Source organism: Hippocampus zosterae, chromosome 6 (genome assembly GCF_025434085.1).
Source record: "Hippocampus zosterae strain Florida chromosome 6, ASM2543408v3, whole genome shotgun sequence".
Taxonomy (NCBI): Eukaryota; Metazoa; Chordata; class Actinopteri; order Syngnathiformes; family Syngnathidae; genus Hippocampus; species Hippocampus zosterae.
The window spans coordinates 4,425,014-4,449,368 of NC_067456.1; the positions used below are offsets into that span (position 1 = coordinate 4,425,014).

The window sequence follows — 24,355 nt, forward strand, 5'->3', positions numbered from 1 at the left end:
AGGGAGTCGAAAACAGCAAAAGAAGCCATGTAAACAATTCCGCTCACCTGCAGTGTTTGCATCAAAATTTCTTCACTCATTATCCTGTTGATCGGCTGCATGCTTCCTGCGATGGGCACGAAAGAGAACTCTGCTCTTCGCATCAGGCCTTTTGTTCTTTCCTCGATGCTCTCTAAAATCTATTTTGTCAGCTGAAGCCACCCAGGAGTCTGCCAAGACACCCGCTATAATAATTAACATGGAATGCACTCTATTTTAAAGCCTTGCGTTTTTTTCTAACCCAGTGATGCTCACCAACCACGCCGCTGTGGTTACCACCAACTTTGCCCGGCCTGAAAGTGGTTAGGCTAAAAAGTGTGCGTGTGTGTGTGTGTGTGTGTGTGTGTATAAGATGGCGCACCCTTCTGCCCACAGTTTTCCCCAAGATCTTTGAGCTGGCCGTTATTATAATTAGACATATTTTACGATGTCGCCTTTTGAACCTTTGGCTGCTCTATCTCTCTGAAAAAAGTCAGAAAACTGTCACTGCTGAAGCAAATCGGTTTTACTTTGTTTTTCTCAAACAAGTGCTACAACCTCGGACCGTGAAAGGAATCCTTAGAGCGAATGAGTCACAATAACGGAGTTGTTTTGCTCAACCGAGTCTAAAATCATATGCTAGTATGAGTGCTGGGAGGAAAATGAGATTTATCGCATATGTCAGTTTTGTACTTCTTCATGATGCGTTTTTATTTGAAGTCCGACTAAATTCTGATGTGTATGGACGTCAAATACCGACAGCCTTCTGTGCTGAGTGTTTAACGAGGCTTTGCCAAAACCTGATGATAAACCAAGTTCACAAAAGTAGATTTGCCTGTCCACCTACACACACACACACACACACACACACACAGAGAGAGAAAGAGATCGTATAGATGTTGCCACGGCAACACTTCTGCCCAAAATAAATAAATAAAAGCAAAACCTCTTAGACCATGTGCCAGTTGAGGAAAGAGTGGTGTCCAAGGAATGACAACATGCTCTTTCAGTGCGTCAAAAGAACTCTGTGTACCCAATCAACAATGGACCCTCGCTGCTCCGGAGCCCCAAACGCTTTCCGACGTCATAAAATGACAAACCCACGGGCCCCGTAGGTGCTCAAGAGTGGATGCACAATTTTCATCCTCCATTTGCCCGAGTTAGACTGTCCATTAGTTGTCAAATTTAGGAAGTGTGTTTATGCGCCCCAAATGCCTTCTGTCAATGCCGGTCGTGAAACGCTCGAAGCCCCTTTTAGAGTCAAAACTAAGTTCAACCGGTTGCATGCTTGGAAGCTCTCCCGGCATGCCGGGGGACACTTTTGCCAGCAACTGTTGAACACGTTTTTTTATATAGTTACACAAGCTTTGCATATATCTTGCTCTGCCTCTGCATGAGTGCTTGCAAAAATGTGTGTGTGGGGGGGTGGGTGGTGCTGGGGGGTTAATCTGTTTTTTCACTTCCTTCTAGCCATGAGAGCAAATCAGCCATGTCCAACTACTAAGCATAGAAATGAATTGGTTGTTTGAAAACAGAACATGGCTCACTCAAAAGATTTGACTTACTTCACGGACAAATTTCAATGGGGGTGGGGATGGGGGGGGATTGACTCACTCAGATTGATAATGGATGTATTTGTTAGAATTTCACACACCAGTGTTGATGTCATTGTTGCAATGCAGCACTCCAAACTCCAAACTCTCATTTGCATCTTCGCACACTGACTGAATTTCAGCTCACTTGTTTGTGTCGACACAGAAAAGCCCGAACGTGGGCTCGTTCCACACACACTCGGCAACTCTGTAACTTTTGTTGAAGTTTATCACTGACCATGTCGTTGTTTTAATTCAGATACATACACAAAATCCCAATTCCAAAAATGTTACATTTAGATTTGACTATCTACAAATGAGCAGCCCGGTAGTCCAGTGGTTAGCACGTTGGCTTCACAGTGCAGAGGTACCGGGTTCGATTCCAGCTCCGGCCTCCCTGTGTGGAGTTTGCATGTTCTCCCCGGGCCTGCGTGGGTTTTCTCCGGGTGCTCCGGTTTCCTCCCACATTCCAAAAACATGCTCATTGAACACTCTAAATTGTCCCTAGGTGTGAGTGTGAGCGTGGATGGTTGTTCGTCTATGTGTGCCCTGCGATTGGCTGGCAACCGATTCAGGGTGTCCCCCGCCTACTGCCCGGAGACGGCTGGGATGGGCTCCAGCACCCCCCGCGACCCTAGTGAGGATCAAGCGGTACGGAAGATGAATGAATGAATGAATATCTACAAATGCATCACTTGTTGAGATTCTGACTAATGCCGTAATGTTATGATGCCATTGACCAAACCGTGATTGCTCCTACAGGAAACAATATACGTTTCAAACTTGCACCATTATATTTTCTACGTGTGATGTGTTAAATAAGATTTTAATATTTGGCCGAATGTCGATCGCATACTTAAATTTCTTTATTTGTGGACCAGCCAGGTCAGTGCTCATGTAGCGTTAACATTTGTGTCACATTTGTTTACAGCGCTTGTAAAAACGACATCAGAGCCTTAATTACTCTCGGAGGATCTCTTGGAAGTCCGGTTGATACAGTTAACATTAGCACAGAGTCGGAGACGCGAGTCGCACATAACAGTCTGTTCCTACGTGTCTACACATGAGCAACACGCTCGTCTATTTCCACCTTTTGTGTTCCCAACGCCGATTAGCCAGTTGCTCATTGCAGCTGTTCCTTATGTCAGCTACTGTTTGACTCACTCGCTCACACACACACACACTCGCATTCAGACAGTGACGAACCACTGGGGCGTACTGCGCAAGGTCCATCGATTTTTCGCAATAACGGCCACGTTTTGCCCACCTGATGTTTGAGCAGACAAATGGAACGCATCGACAACACTCCCTGGCTGCTCGGGAAAACCGCATCAATATACTGACGGCGTAGCGGGAAGTGAATATGACTTTGAAAATCACCGTCATGCTTGAGTAATTCAGGACCGTACTGGTTGGTATCTGCAAATACAAAGTTGAACACAATCTGTTTCAGAAGTCTGGAGCATAAAACACTGCGTAGCTTATATTTGAGTCACAGGGAAGCCAGTGGGGTGGGGGCGGGCGTAATTTGAGTTTACGGGTATGTTGAGCCACCCCTTGTTTCTAAGAAACCATAAAAAAAATGTTGAGCATGTGGCTTCGACATTTATGCCCCCCTCCCATACCACCCCCCCCCCCAAAATTTTTTTTTTCACTGATGATTGATGCTGATTCTACCATGGGGTTTATGATTATTGTGTAAAGACGGATGTCCATGGTTTTACATTAGTTTCATACCTAAATTAGGATTTCGATAAGATATACATTTGATATTGCAGCTAGCATAAAATAGCAAAATATTAGCTGTGGAGCTAATAAATCCATTATGGTAGCCATGGGGTAAATTACACCAGTTACCTTAACTTACGCCGTACATATTATTCATGTATTTTGGCTGTATAGCAAAATAATTATGTTCAGCAGAATTCGAACCGATGTGAAGTACCTCACCTGTCCAGCAGAGGTGCTGTAGACAAAACCTGAATGAGGTTTTTACAATATATAGACTAGGCTATGTTGACAAATCCAATCCATTTTTTTAAAGAAATGGCAAATGTTGACTTGAGAATAACAATGCTTTCATGAAGCGACAGGTTTTTCGTATTCGTTTTCTTAATCTCGTTAGAATTGCGAGACCTTTTCATTTGGTATTCGAGATTATAATCGGAGTTGTCCACTTGCATTAGTGGTGTCGTGAATAATCCCGCCGTCATGTGAGAGCTGTGAAATATTAGCAACACCTTTCAGGATGAAACGGTGCACTTCCTCACCACAATAAATTCCAAGCGCAATATCAAAACGTTCAACTGCCATTTTTTTTTGTTTTTTGTCTTAGTACAAGGAGAGCTTTTGACAGGCTCCTACTCCTGTATCGGATCTCAGGCGTGCCCAATGTTGCTGCTCATCATTCACATCCTTCCACATTCATTTCCTGTCAGGCTGCACCTTCCTCGGGAGAGATGTATTATGTGGGACAATCTGCGGCTTTGAGGCTCGGGTCCCCTGATGTTACAAGTAAAATGCCCCCTCCCCCCCCCCCCACCCACCCAACCGCCCCACCGCCCCGTCCTCTAAAGCACTAACCCACTTTTCTGAACACTCAGGAAGTCCTCTTTTGTCTTATCCTCCACACTGTCAGAGAAAATTACTTTTTGTTCCGTCTCCTTTTTTTAAACATTTTATCTTTCCATCTTTTTTTTTCTTTCATTCTTTCTTTTCGCCTCAGCTCACGCCCCCAAGTGACCTTCACCGTAGCCTGTCGGGGCCCGACGTTAGCAGGTTATAAAATGAGAGCTCTGCCGCCTCATGCCAAAGGTATCTTCTTTGTGTGAACAAAAGACCTCCACTGAAGGCAGCTCTGTTAAACATTGGCAAAGACGCACACACACACACACACACACACACACACGTAACGTACTAATGTCTGGATATCATTTACAGTGTCTGACACTTATGGCTAGCCCCCCGATGAGTTATTGTTCAAGTCTGCAAGTCTCATGCTCAGTTGTTCTTTGTGATACCTTTCTTGGATTTCTCAAAGGCAAGTACGCGCACGCACACACGTATGGGTGACCGGTTGATGGTGGTGTAAAGTATTAGTCGGCACTGACAGCAACTAGTAGTCACCTTCACTGTGAGCCATTCCAACGACGTCAGCCCGTTACCAGTACAAGTCATGGAGGCTCAAGATTACGTAGCATTGCCACACACCTTTTCGGCCCTTTTTCCCTGTTTTTCTCCCTCCGCTTCAGAACAAAGAGCCCGCTGTGCTTTTCTGCTATTCATCAAATAACCACCCGACAAAGCTGTGATGTAGATAGAATCAAGGCCTCTCTTTTGTACACAGAGATGAACCGCCAAGGTTGGCAACTGAGGAATGTTCATGCTGTTTTTGAGAGGGCGACCTCCCAAAAGACACATTTTAACCACTCTTATTATTATTATTATTATTATTTTTTAATGATGTTTCTTTTTGTTCAGTTTTAGATTCAGTTGGGGAATTTCTCCATTATGAGACAAGTAAAGGTTTTCTTATCTTATTATCTATATATATATTGCGCGTCGTCCCGCACGCGGTCTGTCCTTCCGTCTGTGCCTTTTCAAAACGTACCTCACCGCGCCGCCACTGCGCCGCTCAGGCAGTGGCTCACTACGATCGCGCGGGCATCTTAGCGAAAAAATGTTGTCTACCCACAAGCATCGCAATGAAATTGTTAGTTATTTAGTAGAGCTAAACATCTCTTTATTTTCGCGATAAGCAATGAAGATGAACAAAAAGTTGAACCAAGCAACAACACTTTTGTGGGCCGAAGGCCCACCTTACCAGCCTTCCGCAGGAACTAGCTGATGAGCCGCCCGGAGGGCGGCGAACCAGCTAGTCTTATCTAAACGTACTGGTGGCGAGCAGAAAAGTCATTCTTAAACGCTATTGGACATTTAAAGATTTTTTTTGTTTTTAATTTTGGTCACTCGCTTTCCCAGTTAAGGGCAATATTTGTGTTTCTGTATTTATCTACAGTTGATCATTGTAGAAAGGAGAAATTGAGGTTTCTCTGTGATGTTGCTAAGCAGGGGCCGGAGTGCATGAGAGCAGATGGGTGATAGAAGGCCCAGCTGGCGCGCCACTGCTTTGATGCGCTCTTTACTGGACCCCGGTGGCTAACTGGCTTGTCCATTCTGGTCGTTACGGCCGCCGTGTTCCTGCTGTCCGCGCAATTGTTTTGTCCACTAAGGAAATCATGGGTTCATTATACTTTGTTTATCTGTGTCATCAGCATGATCACCCACAAGCGAGAAGCATGTTTCCGCGTGACAAGATTGGACTAAACATTGTCAGCGTGATCTACTTTAGTGACTTCGACATGTGATGTTTGCTCTGCTGACAACTCGTTTACGTTGTCCTGTGAGGATCGGCATTTTCAGTAAATTAACTACACTATAGGGTGGCCGAGTGGTTAACGCGTCGACCTCGCAGTGCAGAGGTACCGGGTTCGATTCCAGCTCCAGCCTTCCTGTGTGGAGTTTGGATGTTCTCCCCATGCCTGCGTGGGTTTTCTCTGGCTATTCCAGTTTCCTCCCACATTCCCAAAAAACATGCATGACAGGCTGAATGGACGCTCTAAATTGTCCCTAGGTGTGAGTGTGAGCGTGGTTGGTTGTTCGTCTATGTGTGCCCTGTGATTGGCTGGCAACCAGTTCAGGGTGTCCCCCGCCTGCTGCCCGAAGACAGCTGGGATAGGCTACAGCACTCCCCCCCCCGCGACCCTTGTGAGACGGATGGGTAACTACACTCTATGTATTTACGTTTTGCGACAAGCGACCACGTCTCCCAATGGAAAGACTTTGACACTGCAAATGAGTCTTCTGCAAACGTTTCCCTCAAACTTGCATAATATATATACCCCACACTAAATTCAGGAAAATAAATAGATTGAGCATGTCGTAACAATGGTCAAAATAAGCCAGGACACAAATCCCACATCAGCGGCACGGGGAAGACTGGTTAGCACGTCCGCTTCACAGTGAAGAGGTTCTGGGTTTGATTCCGGGCTCCGGCCTTCCTGTGTGGAGTTTGCATGTTTCCCCCCGTGCCTTTGTGGGTTTCCTCCCACATTGCAAAAACATGCATGGTAGGTAAATGGAGCGCTCTAAATTGTCCTGGGTTGTGATTGTGAGCGTGAACGGTTGTTTGTCCATGTGTGCCCTGCGATTGGCTGGCAACCAGTTCACGGTGTAGCCCGCCTGCTGCCCGAAGACAGCCGGCATTGGATCCGGCACTCTTGCGACCCTTGTGAGGATAAACAGCTCAGATCATGGATGGATTGTACAAATCCTTGTGATTTTTGTGCTTTGTATCTTGTTTATTTCGTCAAGCCCATCAGAGGGAGCCATTGCTCCATTATAGAGCAGCTAGAGTGGAAGGTTACCGCCACCTTTAACTTTCTTGGCACTTTGAAAGAATTCCCCTCCGATTTGTTTTAATCATGCAGTCATTCACATTAATTTTCGAAGAGCACACATTTTTTTATGGCTGTTTTTCCATATGCAACATGGTGATCGAGTGACAAGCAAGTGTCTCTGACAGTTCTTCGGTTAAGGGTTCAAATCTCACCTACGGACTCCCTGTGTGGAGTTTTCATGCTCCCCCTGTGCTTATGGGAGAGTTTTGACCTTGTACTTGGGCTAACTGCTCACATCCCAAAACGTTTGGTTATTTGAAGGCTGCTCTTTCCATTATCCACTGGCAGACGACTGAATTATTGTGCCCCGTGATTGCCTGGTGACCATTTCAGGGTCGACCTGACTCCTTGCACAAAGTCAGCTTTTATCGACTCCAACTCACCCTCAATTGTAACGAGGACAAGAAGGTCTAGAAATTAGATGGATGAATGTTTTCCCTCCTCAAATCCACATAAAGCTGCTTGGAGGGGCCTCCTAAATTTAATGGAGATAAATGTACTGCTTCATCTATCGAGAGCCAAATTCCTCCCCCAACCTTCTTATGGGGACATGGAATTCATTTTCATGTATTCGGACTCCCCCGAAAGATTTATACGTCTGGGTCGGCGTATAATTTCCAACATGACTCGCCACGACACCTCTGCCGCGTATCTGATGGTAAATTAGAAGCCAGATCGGTCAGAATTTACTGAGGGAAGCTAATACACCTAATAAGAAGGTAGGCTGCGGATGAGATTTATTATGTCATTGCTCTGCCACGGTGACAGAGTTATGACTGTGCAGCCGTCGCCGCAGGTCTTTTCTTCATGCGATGTAACCGATGATTGACTGATTAATCCAGGGGGATTTTTCCATGATACGTCTGCTTTTACAGCTCATCACCCGCTGCTGTCATCGGGTCCGGCGGTTGTGACCCAATGCCTGCCGTGCTTATACTGTGGAAATGAGCACCTGAGAGCAAAGTATAATGGTCGGTTGTTGTAAATGTTTTGTGGAAGAATGCTGTTCATTAAATGGGAAATTTCGTAAAATGCTAATTCCTAGATGGGGGTGGTATTGGATGAAGGCTGGATGGATGGAGCTCTTAAGCAGATGGATGAACGGACCAAAATTCTGAGGACTAAATGAAGGCAATTCAATGAAAGCAATTCAATGAAAGCTCCGTTTTAATGTGAGGGCTGAAGTTTTTTTTGGGAAATAATCTAATTGCGATTTCTTTTTCCCTCAAAATCTATATTTGCCAATGCAATAAATCGTTCAGCCCTAATTAGTGATTTCGTCTATCACTGTATAAAAAGGATAAGTTGTGTTTCCTGAGCACCTCTTAATTCTGCAGGCTGGCCCCAGCATTGTTCCTCTGACTGATTACGAGCATACACAGGAAATTGTACATACTCCTTTGCACATCCGTTGAGAACACAAAGCAGCCCAATGCCCTAGAGAACTAGAACTTGCAATCATAAATGCTATCCCCTCACAGCAAATGTCATTCTAGTGATAGAAACCCATCGACAATATGGAGTGGTACATCGACTCATGAGTGGCTCGACGGGTTTTTGTTTTCTGGTTCTATTTTGCTCAAAAAATACATACTGTATGTATTTCAGATAGTGGCACAAACTTCAAACCAAGCAACAATTTGGCTTCTCAGCGAAGAGAATTGCCTCAGGAAAGTCCGCTATCGTCAAGCTAAAGCACAGTGCAAAACAACGTAGACCGGTTGTTGTAACTAGCATTGATGTTGTAACCCTCATATAACCAACAGCCATTTGAACACAAATGGTGTAGCAACACATGTTGACAGACAACATAACAATACTTAGAAGCACGTATTCTTTATCCTCTGTGAAAAATGGACTTCTGCCATCAGCTTGCTGAGCAGTTGTGACGGTCTTCTTTTCTGAATGCATGTATTATACTTCCCCCTGGTGGGCAAAGCGCACACCAGAAGGAGCCATGCAGGCAGGCGTCTTTTCATGACTCCATCGATCTGTTCAGAGGACTCCTAAAATCACACACCAAGCTGCACATTTGATGGGCAGTCATCATTATGGAACTTTTAGCTCTGAAAGTTTATTCACAAAGCTTTAATCAACTGTAGTTAGCCTCCTTTTGTGGCCTCTGGCCAACTGGCATTGTTGCACTTCGCCTGAGTCTCCTGCTTGCCTGCCAGCCGGCCTGTCATTGAGTTAATGGCCTAAGACTTAGGTCTGCTTTTGTTCTCTTCAGATTTCTTTTCTGTCAGTCAGTCTGTGTGTTGTTTTGGAGGGAGATTTGCACAGACTGAAACACCATTAATTCATACGTACGATGTAGAAATTAATTTACACTCTGTCCTTCTGGTTTCATGCGCGCGTATATACGAACAAATTTGTATCCTCCTAACATTCTTGACAGCCAGCCATCCATTTTCTATACTTGCTTACCTATAGGTAAGCAAGGCTCGGTGTCATTTTAACACCGAGCCTTGTGCAAATACAACATGAAAGGTGTCCTGGCTGGTTGAAACAATACTATACCAAAATAGGTCATCTAGCACAGAGACTCGGGGATACTGTTATTACACAATTGCTAAAAATAGAGCCACCCTAGTATGCCACAAAATCAATAGAATATTGCTGTTTTATCTTTGCGGAACCTGCTCCTGGTCCTGATCCGTTGGCATATGTGCTGAGCAGATTCTACGAGCGACATAAACCACTGTCACCCGCTTATCCGATTTAGCATTGTGACATGTATATCAACTGAGCACACACTGCTAAAAATAAGCGCGCTAACATTAGCTTGCGTAGCTGTGGCCTTGACTTACAGTCTCCGCTTTACGTTCTCTTATTGCAATCGCTTGCCTCCTAAAAAGTCTCCAACTCATTCTTGCCCCGGCATAAATACAGATGACCGCCGTTCTCGTCTTCGTTCTTTGCGTTGGCATGTCTTGTTTTCAGTGATGCTTTCTGAACATTATGAAACAGGTGGAAAATAAACCGCTGCAATCCGAGGCGGCGAGAGCTGAGCCAAACTGGAACAGCACAGAGTAGCAAAAGTGAAGAAAATGGGACAAGTTGGTGGCGAGATGTCATTACAAATATGTATTTGAGCAAAGTACAGAACTTTTGGACAGTCTAATCAAAAAATATCTACATTGTTGGCACAGCAGTTCCAAAGCTCCCCAGTTCTTATTTCATGAACAAATCCTACACTTGTAACTTTTTGGGAGCACTTTGAGGAAGACCCTATTCTGCCCCTCAAATACCAGAGATTGTGAGGAAGACCATCAGAGACCAACATCAATGAGCTGTGACGTCTCAAATGGACTTCTGGATGTTTGGAGAGAATTTCCCACACATACTGTACACTTCCAAATGTTTTCCAGAGTTTTCCTGGAAGCTGTCAAAGCTCCAAATGGGGGTCCGATTCCACATTTCCCTCCCATTCCCCCCGCACATACATTCATGTGCATTCCTTGGCATGTTTCAAAATGTTTTCCTGAGCGTCCATATCTCGCCCCGCCCTTCAGAACAGTCAAGTCAACTATTTCTCTTTCGACCCCAAGAACAATAAATCTCCACTCTTAGTGTGTGTGTGTGTGTGTGTGTGTGTGTGTGTGTGTGTGTGTGTGTGTGTGTGTGTGTATGTTGATGTCTGGCGACACATTAGCTGGGTGATTTAAGCTCGCAAGGGTGGAGGCTTTCCTTAGGGAAATGACCCAGCTTGCTACCGGCACGGCTGGCTCTCCTCCTCACAGGTCCAAAGGCTTTTAAAGCCCCTTTTGTTTTTATTGTCGGACTCTGAAAAGGCATTTAAGTGTATTGTCGTGCGTGGATAGGTTCTCTAAAGGTTCAACATCCACCTAAGTGAAACGCACTGATCCATTCTCTCATCATGTGACGATGTGGTCGATAATGTATGCTTTAATTAAGGACCCTCAGGCAAATATGCGAGTTTCCTGTTGCGCCGCTGGCGTGCACATGCTTGGTATTGAACACGCCCGGCCGGACCACTCCATCTGTATCACTGCTGTGACACACAAGATTGCAGGTTCCCATTTGCGTTCTTATGATGTGCACTTGCGATGGGAGCTGTAAATTAGTTTCCACTCTCTGGATAGAAGTGGAGTAACACTTGAAAGGCACATGGTGCGGATTTTGGGATGTTTTGCGGGGAGAATCTGTGGGCCAGAAAGGAAACGGAGCTAATCTCTGAGGTGACATATTTCTTCCTGCAATAACAACTCCTTGACGTGTGTGCGACGTCTTGGTGTTTGTAATGTGGAACGCTGGATCAGTTGCAGGGCCAGGTATTTTGGATATGGCCACAGGCTCTCGGAATGACATTAAATCAATATTTAAAAGGCTGTGATGAATTATTAAAGCGCTCTTTTGACACTCATGCTTTATGTGATATAAAATATGTGTGATCTTGCCTAAAAGTCTGTGGCCCCGTGACACACAGATGTATCTTTCGTGAACTTGCCAATGGTTTGAATTCAAAGGAAAAAAATGGAGAAAGATGGTGAAAGTACAAACGTATTGGGATTACTTTCAAAGGCAGTCAATGTAAGTGGCACAATTTAATGCCTGACAGTTGCCATTAAAAAAAAAAAACACTTTTTAACAAACCAGGCTCACTCAAGTGTGTTGTTGTCGTTTGCAAAAATGGCTACTGTGGTTCTGACGTCACCTCGTCGTAGAGACCAAAATCGATGCCGATTAGGAGATCCATCCATTATCCGAGCTCCCTAATCCTCATTAGGGTCACGGGCGGGCCGGTGCCCATCCCAGCTGTCTTCGGGGCAGTAGGCGAGTTGCACCCTGAGCCGGTTGCCAGCCAATCACAGGGCACACATAGACAAACAGCCGTTCGCGCTCAGAATCACACCTTGGGACAATTTAGAGCAGGGGTCCCCAAACTATAACCCTCCTGTTGTCCACGGGTCAAAATGACCCGTCACTGTGCTAAAAACGCCCCCAAAAACCCTAAATGATAATTTTTTAACTAGAAATTTTATGACTTTTCCTAGATTGTCCCCAACTGCAGAAAATTTGAAATGTTTTTATTCACATTTCCATGGAAGCTGTACAAAAAAAGTACAAAGGTGGTCTTCGGGGCAAAATGACCCATGACGCAAATAGGGTTGAAATCAAGGTCACAAAGTTATTTACACACCATAGAATGTTTCAGTGTTTTAGTTGTGTCTCAGATCAATTAGTAGAACATGTGAACGAGACGGTAGCAGGCATAAACAAGACAAGATTCTCGTAGATGGCGGAACTCTTTTTTTTTTGTGGATTTCAAGGGGCTATAAAGAGAGAGAGTTGTTTAGTTATTATTTATTTCCTGTTTTTTCTGTGAAGAACTCGGAGAGGGTTATTTAGTTATTATTTATTTCATTAATAGTGTTATTATTTGTTTCCTGACTTTTTTTCTGTAAAGAACCTGGAAAGGGTTATTTGGTTATGTGTGGCTTTCTGGGAAACAATACATTTTTTTATGCTCCCCTACGATCGTTGATGTTACAAACTGACACCGGCCCCCCCATCAGAGAAGGGAAAAGTTATGTGGCCCTCACAAGAAAAAGTTTGGGGACCCCTGATTTAGAGTGGGTCCCATTAACCTCCCGTGCATGTTTTCTGGAATGCGGGAGGAAACCGGAGTACCGAGAGAAAACCAGAGACCGAGAGAAAAACTCCACACAGGAAGGCCGTAGCCTGGATTTGAACCCTCGACCGCTGCACTGTGATTCAGATGTGCTAACCAGTCGTCAAACATCACAATGACCATCATTTTGTAATATAGTGTGCAGTCCTAATCCGAATACCAAAATATTTCAGCGCTGCAGCACTACTTTACATCAACATTTAATGGGGGCCTATAAGGGGGCGGGGGGGGGGGGGGGGGGGACAAATCAACGTAGACTTTTGTTTTAAGACTCCAATTTAAATTTAAGTGATGTTGTAATTTACCACCAGCTGTCACGCCCGCTATGCTTGAGTGGAACACGACATTGGCTGTTTGTGTGTTTAAAAAGGGTGTGGGGGCTGCTGCAGTAATCATTCGCAGCGCGCTCACTTTTCCCCATCGGTGTCTGCGTTTTTTTTTTTTGTTTTTTTTTTTTTAAAGTTTATTCTTATCTCCAGACAGAGGCGCGTCGTAGGGGTTAATTTAGCGTGCAGGGGAAAGGGGAGTTACGAGGAGAAGGAGAGGGCGCACACTGGGCCAGTTGTGCCGGTCACTCCCGCAGAGGCGATGGCCTTTTTGTCAAGAGCTCTCCTTGTTTTCGCCCCGGACACCATCTCGCATTCACAGTCGTGACAGTGGCGCACAAAAGAGGAGAAAGATGCGTTTTCAAAAGCGCCATTCTTTGCCGGCTGGGCGGTGACCGCGAGCGCCCTGAGTGGATCATTGTGGAAAACTTGGAAGAGGAAGGAGAAGGGGAGAACACGCGGATGAGTAGCGGGATTTTCTAAACGTCTCGTCACCCGGCTCACGTTTTTTTTTTTTGGACGAGCTGCTCCAAGTTTTTACGCACCAACTTGCTATTTAAAAAAAAAACGCAAGCGCGCGCCGTTATTGTGGATTTGTTTTGGCTCCGGGCAATGTCGGACCGTGATGGTCCGATGATGTGACGTCTCCATCTCGGTGGTTCGAGAGGGATAAACTTCTGGATCTCTGGCGATCTGAAGGATGCCGGTTGATCAACGGACAAACATGGAGGAGAAACTGTGGATATTGGAGGACCTCAATATGATGTACATCCGGCAGATTGCTCTCAGTTTGCAGGTAAAAAGTTATTGCAAGGCAGCCTACGTTTTGGCACAAAACTGCTTTTAGATCCCATATTTTTTTTCATCTACTTTTCTGCCTCTACAAAGAAAATAACGGTTCGATTCGAGAGAGATGAATTGAACAGTACCTTTATTGTGACAACATGCTGTGGTGTAGAAATGCATCGCACCCGTGCTGACAGCTGTTTCTCATATTTGGTATTTGGCTTCAAAAGCGTTTTTCCTTTTTGAATTCTGATTGTAATTTCCCCATTGCGGGACAAATAAAGGATATCTTAATCTTAAAACTAGAAAAGTGCTGTCGGGCAAAATAGAATATGGCCACATCATTAGGTACAGCTAACTCATGACGTTTTACTTCCTTCCTATAAGGTGCATCTCTTCATGTCCAGTCAGTTCATTCGTACAAGTAGCTCACTCTTTTCATTTCTAATCATTGGGCATCTCGTATTATTATTCTTATTCTTATTATTTATTTTTTATTGCATATGGCCACTCCATTAAGTATAGCTGCACATGGTAATATCTAACAGAAGAGCTGGATTGCCATTTCTGCCTTGACAAAGACAAAAAGGCTTAATTGTACCGGTAGTTTTTTTTTTCCCTTTCCATGGTGCAGAACCACTTCTGAAAGGTGGCTGTAATATTTTGGGTGCATGATATGCCAACAGCAAAAATAAACAAATTGTAAATTAGTTTAAGATGATGTAACCTTCAGATTAAGCAGAATTTTCTTCAACTAGTCTTGTATGTGTCTTTTCCAGGCCTCTTGTACCACTCATTTACATGAGTACATATTTGTTTTTTTGTAACTGACCTCCCAGTTTGCTTGCAAGCAGGCTCAATGACAGCCGAAATCTATTTTCAGAGTACAGTGCATCCCCTTTGGTGGCCCGTTGAGCCCGCAGCTGTGCTTTGGCGTTGTTGAGTCGGCGCAGGGGTTGTGTAGTCAGGCTGACGCTGGCGCGATGGACGTCATCGTGCGAGCAACATTGTGCATGCCATTCACCCTCTCGGGGTTCACGCGCAGTGCACAGCTGCACATTTCGGGCCTCGCGGGTCCCACTGGGAGCGTCTGTCCACACTTGTTCAACTGGCGTGTCTATGCGTGTGTGTTGCGCATTGTGTTGGGACAGAGGAAGGAGTCATGCTAGGCTGCCAGCAACATGAGTAGACAAACAAACAAACACACTCTGTCTCGACTTTTAAAAGATGGAAAATGGTCTCTTTCTTATCAGTCGGCTGGAAGTTAGAATTGGCTGGATTTTTTTGGGATGATTCCATTTAAGAAAGTGTCTGTGGTGCAGATGTGTTTTCTTTTAAGGAGGTTCGTAATTCTGACCTGAATAGCACACCATGTCTGGATTCATTTCTTTTTGCTATATGGCAGTGCTTCATGTTACAAGTAAGCCAATGTACAATGTTTTGAGATATGAGCCATCATTCCCCCCCCCCCCCCCCCCCCCCCACTTTGACTTGCAAGAGTAAAGAGATACGAGCGCTGCATGGTGGCAGCTGGCCCAATTCCCTTCCCAAGTGGCAGTTTGGTCGATAGAATGATCAAACTGTTTAGCTGCTTACTATCAAAGTACACATCAAACAAATGTAATAACACATTGTGTATTGAAAAGCAACCAAAGAGACTCCAAAACCTGATTAATGGATTTTAAATTATTTTTTAAAATTTTTTTAGCGTTACAAGCGTGCTCAAGGAATGAATTAAATTCCTGTCTCAAGGCACCGCTGTAGAAATTTTCTTATGACCTCCTTATGCCTTGTATCAATCCACTGATCACGGGGTCTGTTTGGTCTAAGTTGATCAGTCACTAATAAACGTATTAGTTCTTGACACAGAGCCTGCATTTGTTTCGCACTCGCATGAAAGTAGCATTTCTTTCATGCTGAGTCCAACCAATTATGATGTGAAACGATGCCAGACATTTAAAATGGAGCTAATTTACTGCATTTATTAGGAGAGGAATGCATCTTATGATCATGGAAAACAATCAACTCTCGTCTGTATGTCGCCGCCACAGAGGGGTCAGTATTTGGCAGCAATATATTCATTTCCACGTTGTCGACTTTGCCATCTTCCTCACCCACTCGCTTGTTTGCTCTCCCTTCCCCGTGTCCACCTCACACCGGGTGGGTTTATGAGACAGAGATTCTTTGTGTGAGCCTGAGCTGTACAGTTTGCAGTGTAACTGTAATTTGTGGAGTTTTATTTGCTCCCATAAAATCTCCTGCTTGGATCATCACATGGTGCCGTTATTACAGCGGAAAGACGTTTGGGATTCTCCCTCCGGTTGTATATACCTGAAATCCACGCCCATCCCATCCACACGCCATATGAGTCATTTCATGACTCACATAGGAGTATGATGTGTGTGTTATTATTTTTTTAACCCTTGAAAATCGCACAGGCTTCCCTAACTAACCTATAGCATGAATTGATGAGGCCTGTTCCGATGAGAGGTGAAAATTCTTCGAAGACGAGCAGTATCATGTGTGTGTTTTAAAGCAGGGGTCCCCAACCGCCGGGCTGCGGACCGGCACTGGTCCACGGGTCATTTGGTGCCGGGTCGCACAGAAGGAATAAATAACTTGCATAGTTTCCGTTTTATTCATTTTGGAATCTGAAATATGTTTTATTTTGAAAAATGTACCGGATGCTCTTTAACATCCGTAGTATGCCACTCTTGATGCAGGTGAATGGACGCTTCTTGGTCACGTGAAACACAGGAGCTTGCAAAATGAATTAAAAAAAAACTAACGTTTTGGAAAAAAAAAATTCGGAAATGGGAGAAGGCCCAGCCAGGAGACAGAAGAGGAGCTTATGACTTTCAAGAAAGAGAAGGCAACATTAAATAGACAGTATCAGGAGTCCTATTTCAAATACGGCTTTATCTCAAGGGAGATTCACACACACCAAGCCTACTCTGTATAATAAGCGGTGATGGTGAGTTGTATTTTTCATGCAATTTTTATTTGTGCCGTATCTTATTTTGAAGGCACGTTTAAACGTTACCATAGCGACCAGAGAACGTTACGGCCAGATGGGACGTGTCATGATTTGTGTTTATTATTATGTTATGAAAATACCACACTTGTCATGTTATATTGTTGTTTCTATAACTTCTTTTTTTCCCCTCTGCTTGTCATCCCATTTAAAAAGACAAGCCGGTTTTCAGTGCTGAGGTTCCTGCATTTTTCTGACATACAATTGCTCGGTCAGGAGTTACACGAGCATTGTTATTGCAATTTTCTTTCCAACTCTTCACGTTTTAACTGGTCCGTCGTAGGAATGACTACATTCTTGGCTTCTGTGCTCTTTCCTCTTTACCCGCAAGTCTCTCACTTCATTGCTTCTTCCTGAGTCACAAGTGCGAGGCGGGTGGGGGTGGCGGGGGGTCTGATGTCCGCAGAATGCAGGATTCCCCCCCCTCAAAGCGAGAGACGGCCGATGGGAAGCAGGAAATGGTCTTGTGTAATGACCGTTTCCCCACTGGGAGTGACATTACGATAGCATTGAACTCTTTACCATGAATAGACTTAAAAGCAGCATTTCCTGTCGCCGCAGCCGGATATACAATCATAATAATAATAATACATTTTATTTATAAGTGCCTTTCAAGACACCCAAGGACACTTTACAATACAATAATACTTTTGATTTTTCACTTAACGTCCGCTCGGCTTCTTCCCCTGCCGTGCTATTCTCACACTTCCTCACCTCCACTCATTCTCCCCTGCGCCCTCGTTAAAAATCAGATGGCCTTAGATGGACACTTTCGCCCCCTTGTCTAATTTTGGCACTTTCAACCGACCGTGGACGTGTCTCGGCGCGGTGGCAGCGTTAAATAAGGAGGTCGGATTTTGAAGGTCACGAAAGTGTGCACCTGTAATAAAAGCAGGATTTGCACTGCTTGAAGAAGCCAACAGTACCACATCATCTGCAAAAAGCAGGGATGCAATACTGAGGCCACCAAAATAATAATAAAAGATGAGAACGTGGATTTAAAAAAAAAAACACACCCATTTTGTGTATGCAGAGGGTCCAGCGGGCTCAACCAAAGAACACTATTCACTCTCTTGTTTTACAGCAGTACACGGCGAAATCGATTGAGACCAAATATCTCCCTTCACCAAAATAGCAATTCTTCGTCGCTTGTAATGTTTTGTTCCCAGAGAGCAAACAACCGACTCCAGTTTCATGTTAATGTCAATTATTCTTTGTTAAGAGAGTGCCAACATATCTCCTTGCCTCAGGTTGTACCATCTTTTCCCGTTTTAGTAGCCAGACCTTCCCGTTTTAATCCCCGTTTGCGGTTGTTTCTTTCACAAATTCGTCTCACCTTCCACTTTGAATCGATGTGATTGTTGACCAAAATGAAAAACGTACTCGGTGCCTGAATGAAAAATACTGCAAAACACAAAAACAACACCGCGACAGATTTTTTTCTCCTCAGTTACTGAATAGTGACGATTCTTTTGGTCATGCCTTTATTTTTAATTTTTTTTTCAACACTTAGCTTTTGATGAATGCTAACTTTCCACTTAAGTCCATTAGTGGAAAAAGACCGACCCACGAACTGAAACATCTGACCTGCTCTATGATGAGTAGGGTTGGGGGGGGGGGGTCTTGCTGGTGTCATGTTTGACCTCTCACACGCTCCCAATATGCTAAATGCAGAAATGGTCATGCCTCGGATAACTGCAGAGCCTCGACAGAGCTTCAATCTCTGTTGGCTTTCGCGCAGCTAAAAATTCCGTATGGAACCAGTCTCATCAAGATTGTCTCCGCGTGCCATTTTTCACCTTTTAATAAATATTGGCTTTTCTCTCGGTTGCATCGGAGTGTTTGATCTACAATTCTGCGCCCGCCTCGCGCTTTGTGAATGCGAGGTCCTGAGAGGCCAGAGGTCAAGTTGACAGCATGTACCGGTAATCCCCGTCTGCAGGCGGACAGTAAGCCAGTATGCTCTCGAGTGCAAGACTGATGAATCTCTACCTCGTTGATGAATTTCCAGTGGCGGCAAAAGGTTAATCCTATTTGTACTGAAACCAGAAAACAAAGCACGTAGGCTTCGCCGGCTCACCTGGTGCAGAATTCATGATGGGCAAAAGACGAGTCTTTGGTGTCATGCCTGTTTCCGTAAGTCGTTGCTCAAGAGTGTCTAGGGAATTTCAAACGGGCCACAAATTGCGCTTGGGTTATGGTTATTATTTAGCGCCCATCCAACAAATGTGTCCTCACTGTAATTTAATTATTTTTCCTCTTCTGCGAGCCGTAGTTATCTGTTATTTTTTTTCTGCTCAGCACAGGTTACTCGACTTATAATTTGGAGCATATTCGCATTTTGTGAGTACGGGAAATGTCAATGTATGCTAAGGGAGTTGTCGCCTTTTATCCTTTTTGTTTTCCTCGTAATTTTCAAATCAAGCCTGATTGATCACATACGCAGTTATGCACAAAGTGTGTTGTGAAATGGTTACGAGCTGGCTGACTCGTTTACAATGACAAGCAATAAGAATGAAATAGTAGGAGGCAAAAGGTTTCGGTCTTGGCATCATTGCAATATGAAACAACACTCTTGTTTTGTCGGAATGTGAATATGAATTTGAAAATGAGCAAAATGGTTGCAAAATGCAAGTTGGATGCAAAAATCCGGAATGCAACTAGAACTCGCAAAGGATATGCAAGTTACTGATCTTTCTTTTTGTGTAATCGCTTGAACGGTGTCCGACCATGACTGCGTCATCCTTTGCTTGTATCCAACGTCCATCCGTCACATGTATAGCATACAGTAACTGAACAGTAGATTAGAAATTAATATTACGGTGGGACGTTACTAAAAATATCCAACACACTCTGCACAAACAAGCGAAACAAGGTCGAACATTCACCAAATTACAGCAAGTTTGATTTGGATTGGAATGACATGAACAAATAGAAAGTGACGGTTTGTGGCCGTGGACAAGATGTCAAGGTCTTTTCCAATCTCTGCATGTGACTGTTCAAATAAAGTTATAGTAAGTACAGTATGTGTGTGTGTTTAGCTACCTTGGATGTTTTCGCTAAAGCTAACAGCGCTTGCTCTGTGGTGATACAGTCAAGTCTGAGCCAATACACATTCCTCTACAATGAGGCTCTTCATCAAACACCGAGCCCGTGTTTGGATGTGTGTGTGGGTAAATATTTGAGTGATAAATCAGTACTCTTGGCTACTCACTCGAGCGGATCACTTTGGTTTGGTAAAGTGACATCCGTATTCACCCCTCGGACTTCACCGCGCTTGCATTTCTGCACGTGCCTTTGCAGTACAATAGATTGTTTCCATTGTTTCCTGAAGAATAGCAGGCAAGACAAACGGTAGCTCCATGTACGGGGGATATAAAAAGTCTACACACCCCTCTTCAAATGCCAGGTATGTTGTGACCCTATCAAATTTTCACATTGTTTCTCCACCTATGCAGTAATACAAAGTTCATAGCACATTTGCATGTCTCATATCATGTAAAATTGTTGAAGGGCAATGGGTGAGTTCCTTTTCGAGGGACTGTAAAGTGTCTCTGGTGAACCCCAAATAAAGTTCAGACTCAAGTCTTTTCCAGTTTTTTTCTTTCTTTTTTTCCATCAGAAGCTTGATTTTTGGGGGTGGGGGGTGATTTGTGTAGCACTACTATTTGGAACAATTCCTAATAATAATGATTTAATTCTGAAGACAGTCACAAACCCACTTATATGAGGGTGTGCTCACATGTGCTATCACATAATCTGAATAAATTTACTCCTCTTGAAAAGGGTACCGTTTTTTTTTTTTTTTTTGCCAAGTTGAGTTGTACAGGTTATAGGTCACGTCTTGGTCTTATTTTTATATCACCAAAGCCTGGCATCCAAAGAGGGGTGTGTAGACTTTTAATATACATTGGATGCTTCACTATGATTGGCACCTTACAGATTTATCTGCCATGCATGTGGTTGTGTCTTGCCATACAGTCGGTGGTATGGACACACTATGTTCCACTTTTTCCTCAGCTCCATGCTATAAGCAGACCGAGGGGGGGGGGGGGGGGGGGGAGAAAGGAGGCTTTGTATCACATCGTGCACACACCCTTCCCATTCTTGGAACAAAAAAAAAATAAACAATTAAAAAAAAAAAAGATATGAGCTTTTCTCCCTACCAACCCCCGGCTCGACTGACTCCAAACATTGAGGCTCACCGCAGCACCTCGTGCACCCCACCACTTTGGCCAACCCCGCCTCAATTGTAACACTTCAGTTCACACCCCAGCTAGCCGACGCCCCTGCAAGCAGTTAGGAGGAGCGGCAGGCGGTGTGAATAGGCGCTCTGTTGTGTGAACGGGAACCGGCTGGATGCGAGGCTGGAGCCAGCTTCCTTTGATAAACAGCAGCGAAGGAGAGAAAATACCCAGGCGGGCCGACAGGTGCTGGTATTGGAACACAAAAGTGACACTTGCACCTTCCGAGCTATGTGCTCATCTCTCTTTTCTCAATGCTGAAAAAGCATTTGATCATCTCCCTCGGCGGCTGCCACTCTATATTCACCTTTGGCTCAATTTTGCGTGTGCGTGTGTGTGTGTGTGTGTGTGTGTGTGTGTGCGTGTAAATTTCAGCCTTCAGCGTCATCTTCTGTTAATCCTCCCTCTCTGCTCTCCAGCATGCCAGCTCTTTCGTTTCAACCCTGTTTGGTTTAGCAACTGCAAATTACACCACCAGGATCGAGATAATCCAAAACATCTTAAACAAGATTTACAGCCACATGCTGTTTTACATCACCGTTTTCGAGCTTTGGCATTAAACACATTGTATTGTTTCGTTGGCGCATGCAATTAAAAAGATCTGAGCAGCTGCTCTTATGTGTGATTGTCTTTGCGTGTTATAATGAACATATGGTAGCCTAAATGTGTTTTATTGAGCACATAAATGTTGAATTTGTTCATGTTTCCATATGGATGTATGTCTGTGTCTGTGTGTTCTAGTGTGTTTTATCTTAAGAGCCAACATCTCCACAGTGCAGCAGGAGGTGTGCCAGTTTAGCTGTTGTTTTATCGATTTTGTGTGCCTTTGACACAGCCAAAGGGGGAGTCCAATCCATTCTATTTCTGCTTATATCTCTTCAAGCAACATGACTTCCGCGCAGGGGAGCACTCTGTGTTGTTACACGGCAAAACAAAGTGTTGTTGGTCTTCGGTAATGGTTTTTAAATCAACACATTGTGCACATTCCCCCAAGTAGCATCGCTGGCACTAAATTAGGCTGTTACAATCACATTTACTGGGCCAATGTGTGAAAGCTGTGTGCCGCCAGCATGCCAAAGACTGAGTACTGACTGTGTGTGTGTGTGTGTGTGTTTGGCAGGTACAAGCCTATCAGAATTTGGCCTGCTGCTGTATGACCATATGTGGTACCATTCCCGCTTGAGTCTTTTCTTGCATTGATTCAGTAGGATTTTGTATTTCAAGTAATCCAATTAGCAATTAGCAGAAACCTGATACATATGAGCCTCTCCTCAAAAAACAAACAAACCAGGAAAAAACGGCATCAGTCAATTCATTGTTCACTTAAATGGAACAACTTTGCATGTATAGTAAATCACGTTACAGGCTTTTGCCTGATGACTGTTGGATTTCAAAATATGAGAAATACGGGAAGCGAAAATAATCAGCGCCGTAGTGTTCTTGTGGGCATGTCATTATCGGCCATAATTAAACCTTTATTAACTGTATGAGCGGGCAATATTTTGAATGAAGTCTTCCCATTTTCGATGTCTGAATACAAATTATCCAATGCACTATGACTAATATGCTAAAACCATGATGAGCATTTTTTTAATTTTTCACCGGTGGATATTCCACCAAGGTTTCAGCAAAGCTCTTGGAGACCACAGAGACAGGTCAGCACGCATGTGCCAGTTTTGAATCTGGTCGCCAGTGCACAGAAAATAAGTAATGTCTCATCAGTTCCCACTTCGGTCTCTGATTGGTTGTTTTTCCTCTGGCATAGTGCACGTAAAATTAGAGGCACAAGATGGAGCCAGAGTGGGGCGATTTTGATGTTTCCACTGATCATTTTACTGTCAAGTCACAGTGACACTTGGAACAAGTGTGACACAAAGCTATTTATTTATTTAGAATTGTAAGGTCATGCTTCACAACACCATGCTTTGTGTTGACATGTTGACAGTTTGACCACCAAAGTTATGATTACCATTTTTTTTTGTTTTTTTTTTGCCTGGAACATTTAGACAGGTTTCCGAATCATGGGAACTTCGGCATGTTCTGCTTTGTGCTTTGTTCAGCATTTTTATTAAAAAGCTTTTATTTAGTATTTAGCCGAAAGTGCTGCGAGTAGTCCAGTTCAAACGCATCAATGCTCAACTCTCTTTCCCACTGCAGAAAATTCTCACGAGAACACATGCGGGTGATACCGTTTATGTTTATGTCTGTGCAGGAGACCCACTAATGAGAACAATCTTCTAATTTGGCTGTTTTGTATATTTAAAAGCAATCCAAAAGTTGATCGGCTTTCAGTCTCTACAACAGACTTATCATTGCAGCTAGCATGAAGACAGGATTGAGTTGTTCTGGAGACATCAAAAAAACAACAACAACAAAATGACTGTGCTGTCAAAAAATGCCGCAGTGCCCCGGGCAAGCATTTTATGGGGGGAATTCCAGCTTTAGGAGGCGGGTCCCTGGTGGTTATGGCTAAATGACAGGCGGTGTGCTGAAAGGGGCCTCTTGTTGTGGTTTGAGGTGCTGAGAGGCATTGCTGAGCTGTTGGGCAACAGCCCACTTCCCCGCCTCGGCGTGATGAGGTCAGCAGAAAGCCAAGTGTCCAGCTGCGTGATGTCACATTTCAGGTTGGCATTTTCATACCGTGACTACGTTATGCCCTCTGTCACCCCCTTCTATCCTGAACTTGTCCACGTGTCCTCAGAGCCAACAGGTTGACCATATGTTGTCTATGTGTTATAATCTCGTCATTAACTGGGTGATGGAAAGGTTAATCCATCTGGGTCTCCATTGACTGCGTGTGTCGATTGCTTACAAGGAGAGGCTTCACTCGATTTGATTGGTTAAGACAGAAAGCCAATGACCCCGTTTTGCCCTTTTGGAACATTGTACTGTGTGTGTGTGTCACGGAACAAAACATGGCTGCTGACGGTTATGTAGTAGCCACCATGTATGTTCAATACTACATTAATTGCATCTCATTTTCTGACGATGACACTGTGACCACTTTCAGATTCGTTAGTGGTCACCATTCTGTTTTTATTAGCATTTAGACACGGATGAGAGATGGACCAGTAATGAAGCGTTGTTTTTTTTTGGGGGGGGGGGGGAGCATCCAAAATTTGTTTTACTTATGAGGAAGAGTTTTTACATCCATAACTTCATTGTCAACAGTCCATAAAACGTAAGAAACGAGGACGTTCATGAGTAATAGTGATGAATAAATGCTTCTGTGGCAATGTG

At 44.1% G+C, this 24,355-nt stretch overlaps 1 protein-coding gene across 4 annotated transcripts in view; it reads left to right on the forward strand.

The window, feature by feature from the left end:
- Positions 1 to 24,355, forward strand: part of rtkna (rhotekin a) — a 54,576-nt gene that overhangs the window by 4,311 nt on the left and 25,910 nt on the right. Inside the window, exon 1 of one of the 4 annotated variants that reach the window (XM_052067410.1) lies at positions 13,232 to 13,847. The exons of the other annotated variants lie outside the window; for them this stretch is intronic. Within the exon in view, the coding sequence (XP_051923370.1) occupies positions 13,752 to 13,847 (96 nt within the window). The 5' untranslated portion in view covers positions 13,232 to 13,751. Of the gene's footprint in view, positions 1 to 13,231; positions 13,848 to 24,355 lie in introns of those variants that run through there. 4 annotated transcript variants of the gene reach the window in all.